This window comes from Fukomys damarensis, unplaced genomic scaffold (genome assembly GCF_012274545.1).
Source record: "Fukomys damarensis isolate Sample0158 unplaced genomic scaffold, DMR_v1.0_HiC HiC_scaffold_36, whole genome shotgun sequence".
Classification (NCBI taxonomy): domain Eukaryota; kingdom Metazoa; phylum Chordata; class Mammalia; order Rodentia; family Bathyergidae; genus Fukomys; species Fukomys damarensis.
The window spans coordinates 12,365,807-12,371,818 of record NW_022900948.1 but is presented as its reverse complement, the minus strand read 5'-3'; the positions used below and the strand labels follow the sequence as shown (position 1 = coordinate 12,371,818).

The 6,012-nt window shown below is 47.4% G+C and overlaps 3 protein-coding genes across 5 annotated transcripts in view; 2 read left to right on the top strand and 1 right to left on the bottom strand.

Annotated features, from left to right (window-relative positions):
• Positions 1-410, top strand: part of LOC109117887 — a 1,083-nt gene extending 673 nt beyond the window's left edge. The window contains exons 3-4 of the mRNA XM_019206792.1: positions 71-130; positions 252-410. Of these exons, the coding sequence (XP_019062337.1) occupies positions 71-130; positions 252-408 (217 nt within the window). The 3' untranslated portion in view covers positions 409-410. The remainder of the gene's footprint in view (positions 1-70; positions 131-251) is intronic.
• Ccl27 (C-C motif chemokine ligand 27) lies at positions 71-4,468 on the top strand. The gene is made up of 4 exons (XM_010619267.2): positions 71-130; positions 3,309-3,434; positions 3,961-4,093; positions 4,274-4,468. The coding sequence occupies exons 2-4, from the start codon at positions 3,362-3,364 to the stop codon at positions 4,428-4,430; spliced, it is 363 nt and encodes a 120-aa protein (XP_010617569.1). The 5' UTR covers positions 71-130; positions 3,309-3,361; the 3' UTR covers positions 4,431-4,468.
• The window catches only part of Il11ra (interleukin 11 receptor subunit alpha), a 9,588-nt gene continuing 8,039 nt past the window's right edge, over positions 4,464-6,012 (bottom strand). For all 3 annotated transcript variants that reach the window (XM_010619268.2, XM_019206791.2, XM_010619269.3), the window contains exons 12-13: positions 5,751-5,833; positions 4,464-4,885 (exon numbers count right to left, since the gene is read on the bottom strand). In XM_010619268.2, coding sequence (XP_010617570.1) covers positions 4,869-4,885; positions 5,751-5,833 — 100 coding nt within the window. In that variant the 3' untranslated portion in view covers positions 4,464-4,868. The remainder of the gene's footprint in view (positions 4,886-5,750; positions 5,834-6,012) is intronic.

The window sequence follows — 6,012 nt, the reverse complement described above, 5'->3', positions numbered from 1 at the left end:
GGGGCGGGGTCTGTGGGGTCAGTCCCGCCCCGCCCGCCGGCCCGTCCGGCTCTGCCCTTCTCTTTTGCAGGATCTACTGGGGCTGTTTCTACTTTTTCCCCTGGTTGCGAATGTGGCGCAGGGAGAGGAGGTGAGGAGACTGCGACCCGCGGGCCGGATCGGGGCATGGAGGAGGCTCAGTTTTGCAAGACGGATCGGGGGACTCTGGGCGCCCCCTTCGTGCCTCATGCCAGTGCCCGGTCGCCCTACAGCTCGGCACACCCCCGGGAGCAGAAGCTGGAGCCCCTGCGGGGTCTGATGAGCTGTCTGTCCAGCGGCCTGGGCCCTGCTCCCCAGCGCTCAGGTCGTGGCCTTCTCTGCCGCACTCCCGCTACTGCTGTCCAGCCAGCTGGTGCATTAAAAATTTAAAGCGAAGCTCACAGTACTGGCTTCCTGACTGCCGCCTCTGCCGCCATTTGACTTAGCCCCTCTTCACACCTGCTGCTTCCTTACTCAAAGGGCCTCTGCTTGATAGGGTGCCCTTCCAGGTCAAGGATCCTGTCATTTCTAAGGGCTCCTCATCAATGTCAGGCTTCCTGTGACTGCCTCCCTGCCCTTTGTCCTTCAAAAACTCCAATCGTTGTTAGTAACCTATACAGGGACAAGCAAATGATTCTGGTCTAATCTCCTTACATACTTTATCCCCACATTGCTATGGTCTCCAACCCCGGCTGTCCTTCACCACCTTCTTCCTAGCCAAGACTTTGCCAGGTATCTGAAGAATCTTCCCTTCCTCAGAGTGAATCTAAATTTGGAGGGGGGTTGTTTGTTTGTTTTTTGAGATAGGGTTTCACTATGTAGTTGAGACTGACCTGGAACTCACTATGTAGCCCAGGCTGGTCTCGAACTCACAGTGATCCTCCTGCCTCAGCCTTCTAAGTGCTGGGATTACAGGCGTGGAATCTAAAACATTTTAAATCAGGTTTGTAGGGTGTCGACTGTCATTGAGAAGAGAAAGATTCCTAGAACCTACATACTGTATGCAGTCTCTGAAGAGCAACATGGGTTGGGGCCTTTCCTACAGTTTAATATCCCCAGATGCTTCCTCCAGTCTGATCCCAATTTTAGAAATACTTGCCATCAGCCAACCTTGAAGTTTTTGCTACCTTTCTAGAAGTATTTCTCCCTGCCAGCCCTTTCTGTCATGTGAGCTAATCAACCTGGGACCCACTAACCCTAAAATGACAAGAGTCCAGAACTGCTGTGTGCCTGCTTTCAGTTAGGGGCTGGCTCAGGGAATTAAGTCACAGAGACAGCCCAGTTTCTAGCTGGAGCCAATGCTGACTTTCAGCCTGGGGCTGCTCCTGCCACAGCAGATTGTGGCTGGGGAGGACTTGGCCTTATTTTTGGAGAAGCTAAAGGGGAGAGATTTGTTTTCTGCCTTCCAAAGGTCTCTGAACTGAGCAGTCCAGGAAAGACCACAAAGTATGTGGCAAGCAACCAGCTGATGGACAAGGTATATGACAAGATGATGGGTCCTAGGAGATCTCCTTGGAATATTCTCAGTAGCCACACCCAAGCTCTGGAGGACATGTCCAAATTGGGTGTGGGAGCCCTCTCCTAAAACCTCTGGTACCAAAAATTCTGGATGAGTGACTCTGTTCACTTTCAAGAAAATCCCCAGGCTCTTTAACCATTTCCTCATAATTCTACCAATGTAAAATGTTGTATCTAGCCCTCGGCCCACAGCTCACCAGGATGCTGTCAGAAGACTTGAAGATCCCTGGGACAAATTCTAGAGAGGGTCTTTCAGGCTTCACCTAGACAGGAGGAGGAGAGGCTCCAGTTTTCAGCCTGGAGGGTGGCTAGTTCGTTCTGTGGGAGCCTAAGCCCCTCCTAAATGTTAAGGCAGCCCTGTAGCAGAAAATGCCACCCAGAGAAGGTATGTAGGGTTTGTTTTGTTTTGTTTTGTTGGTATGGGGATCAAACTCGGGACCTTGCACGTGCGAGGCAGGCAGCATCAGGGGAGGTATGAATGAAAGCTTACACCATAGAGTGACTGGCCCCAGAGCAGAAGACTGAAGAAACCCTGCAACATCCAGAAAAAGCCTGAATTATTGATGTATGACTCTGTTTGTTTCAAATACAGAGCAGGACTTGAAGGTTAAAATCCCTAGCTAGGAATGGTACATTCTTCAAGGAGCCAGGGCCACTGACACAGAAACTGACTCTCCCATCCTAAGCAGTTTCTAGTATTCCAGAAACAACTGCATCAGGAGGGGTATGAATGTTGCATCTTGATACAGGGAAGAAGGGAGGAAGCCCAGATATGAGATTAGAATAGGAAGGAGATGCAGTAAGGGCTACAGCTGGAGAATGGGATGCAGAAAAGGTGGGGGCTATAAATGGGTATTACTGAAATGGAGGTGGGGGTGTTCTTTTAGTCCCACAGTGGAAAGAGGCTGGAATTTGAGTAAAACAAAACATACGCAATTTACTCTTGAATCTGATGTCTCTATAAGGCAGGGATTGAGTCTGGAAACCCCAGACCCCTGCTAACAAACTCCCACTCCTGGAACAGAACTAGGCAAAAACAGGAAGGTTAGATTTTTTGTGTGCCTTCCACCACATTTGACATCAGCAATCTGGCACCAAAGAGCTTTTATCTCCTTTCACTCACCTTACCTTTTCTGGTCTCATCTTCCTCACCATCTTCAGCGGGCCCACAAAACCAATGAAGTCACCTTCTTCCAGCTGCTTGGAATGTAGCTGGCCCCAGCCAAGACCTCTCCTTAGCTGGAAGAGGGATCCATTCCCAACTATTTCTTTTGATAGGACAAGCAGGCCAGGGCAGGAAGGCAAATTAGTCCTGGCCCATCTTCTGTTTCTACTCCATCTGCAACTCCTGTATGAAAATTCGTATGCTAATATGAATATGTGATTGGATGGTTGTGGAAACAACTGTGTGGGAGTGGGATTTTGAATGTAACCAGAACTATATGATTTTTGTCTATGAAGGTACAATCATGGGTGTGACTGTTATTCATATGACTGTGTGGCTATGGGAATGTGAATTTGAATGTCTATTATTAGATGTTATTGTGGATCCCTAGCTGTTGTTAGTCACCGTATCATCAGCCCCCACATCATGTACACCCTCTCCCCTGCTTCTCTGATGAGGGCTCAAGAGTCCATCAGAAATAATAGTCCTAGAAGAGGAAGGGGTCCATGGCAACAATCCAGGAATTAGAGTTAGGAATGTCACAAGATAAGCAGTACATCTCCACCTGCCTCTGACTCACCTAATGCCCCAGGAAAAATGCACACAGATAAAAGGTAAAGGAGAAGGAGCAGAGAGAAGCAAGTATCTCAGTTGAGGAACATGAAGAAACTCTTCTCACCCACCAGCATCTTCATGCTACTGCTGTTACTCCTGAGCCTAGACCCCAGAGCAGGTAAGTACCTGAGGGAATAGAAGGCTGGAGGTCTTGCCAGGCATTGTGGTGCAAGAGTGTAATCCCAGCACTTGGGCGGCTAGGTCAGGAGGCTCACCCATGAGTTTGAGGCCAGCTTGGGCTACATAGTGAGTTCAAGGCCAGCCTGAACTGCATAGTGAGACACTGTCTCAACTAAAACAAAACAGAAAAAGAAGGCTAGGGGTCTTTCCAGGTGTTGTGGTGCATGCCTGTAATCCTAGCACTTAAGAGGTCAAGGCAGGAGGATCACTATAAGTTTGAGGCCAGCCTGAGCTACACTTGATCTTAGCCAAAAGCCTGAGAGACCATAGCCTGGGCTACATAGTAAGATCAAGGCCAGCCTGAAATGCATAGTAAAACACTGGCGAAAAAAAAAAAAAAAAAAAAAAAGGCTGGAGATTAATCAGATGAAGAGAAAAGGGCTCAGGAAGGCCAAGCTTTCAGCTATCTGATGGAGCAATTCTGGGCTGGACTCTTCTGAACACATGACCCCATTGTCCCATAGCATTGCTACTGCCACCCAGCACTACCTGTTGTACTCAGCTCTACAGACAGCCACTCCCAAGCAAGATACTGAGGAAGGTCATCTGGGTGGAACTGCAGGAAGCTGATGGGGACTGTCACCTCCAGGCTTTTGTGTGAGCTCTGACCCCACTCTTGATACCTAAATTTGACCTCAGTCAAATTTGATCCCAACCCCAGCCCCAGCTTCTAATTCTGATACTGGCTCCAAGTTTCATTTGGCTGTTGTCCCTAACCCCCAGACCTTAATCCCAACTCCAAGGTATGGGCATAGCTTTGGACCTTTCCCTTCCCAGGCTTCACCTGGCTCGACGCAGTGTCTGCATCCATCCCCAGAATCGCAGTCTGGCTCGGTGGTTTGAACGCCAAGGGAAAAGGCTCCAGGGGACTCTGCCAAACCTGAATCTGGAGCTTCAAGGGGAAATAGTCTGGAGTGACCAACACCCAAAATAATAAAGCATCACTGAATAATAATCTGAGTATGATCTCCAAGAACTTCCTTGTTCTCTTTATTTTGCATCTTCACAGCACCTGCAAGGGGCAAGGCCAAGAGCCAAGGACCCATACATATTCTCCAGGCACTTACATACATATATATGTGCAAAGAGCACATGTCCCATACCTCACACACACATGGTCACACATGGACACAGACATACACATCTAAAAACATCCTTCAGGTAGACTTCAGCTCTGGGATGAAGTCAGAGGTCCAAACACTTTTCAGCTGGCAAGTTTAAAATACAGAGTCTCAAAGAAATGGGCTCCAAATAGAACTTCCAGCTGAAACCCCCTTCCACAGGGATCTACTCCCTTGCCTGGTTCTGTCCATCCATCCACACCAGCAAGACAGAGTTACAGCTGGAGTGAGCTGAAGCTCTTGTGGGTCTTCTACAAGTCTGGAATACCTAGGAGAGCAAACGCAAATCATGAGACAGGATTAGTTCTTGATACACACATCCTGAGAATGAAGGGTAGGACCCAGTTCTGAGCCCAACATTTTGAGAAGGGATAGAAAAGCCCAACTTTGAGGGAGCCCCAACATCTTCAAGATAATGAAGCAGATGTAACTCTTGGCCTAGGCATATCAAGTACAAGGTTAGAGCCAGGCACAGTGGTGTACGCCTGTAATTCCAGCTACTCAAGAGGCGAGAGAGGAGGATCACAAGTTCAAGACTCGCACAAGCAATTTAAGCAAGACCATGTCTCAAAAAGAGCTGTGGATTTAGCTAAGTGGTAGAGCACTTGCCTAGCATACAAGTCCCTGGGTTCTATGCCAAAAGGAGAAAGGAGAGAAGGCAGAACAAGCACTGATCTAAGACAACTCAAGAAAATGGATAGATACTCAGCTGTCTTCTTTTTTTTTTTTTTTTTTTTTTTTTAGCAAGGTCTCACTATTTCAGGCTGGCTTTGAACTCACTATGTAGCCCAAGCTGGTCTCCAACTCACAGTAATTCTCTTGCCTCAGCCTCCTAAGTGCTGGGCTACAGGTGTGTGCCACTACACCTGGCTCAGCTCTGAGTCATAATGCCCTGAAAATGATAAGATAGCCTATCTAAAATCCCCAGTACCCCAAAGAGAAGGATTAGACCCAATTCTGAGCCAAAAGACTAAAAAATGAAAGGTCCAGGCCCTTAGTCTAGACATAAGAATGAGGAAATCCAATGAGATTGCCAACATTCATAAAATTATGACAACATCTAGCTTTTAAAGCAGACAATCTTCAAAATGTTAGCATACATCACCAAGTCTAAACCTAGAAGGCCTACTCACCTGGAAGCTTGTCAGCTGGAAACATTGAGGCCAGAAATCCAGGCTTTTGGATTCCATCCTTCCTGCTCCACCTCAGCCTCAGCCTAAAAAGGCATAAAAAGGCAACTGTCACCAACAGTGCAGGGCATCACAGACTCCTCCAAATAGGTTTTTATTCTTTTAATTTTTATATATTCTATACTGAGGATTTAATCCAGAGCTATATTCACTTACTGAGCTATATTTCCAGCCACCATACTTTTTTTTTTTTTTTTTTTTTTTT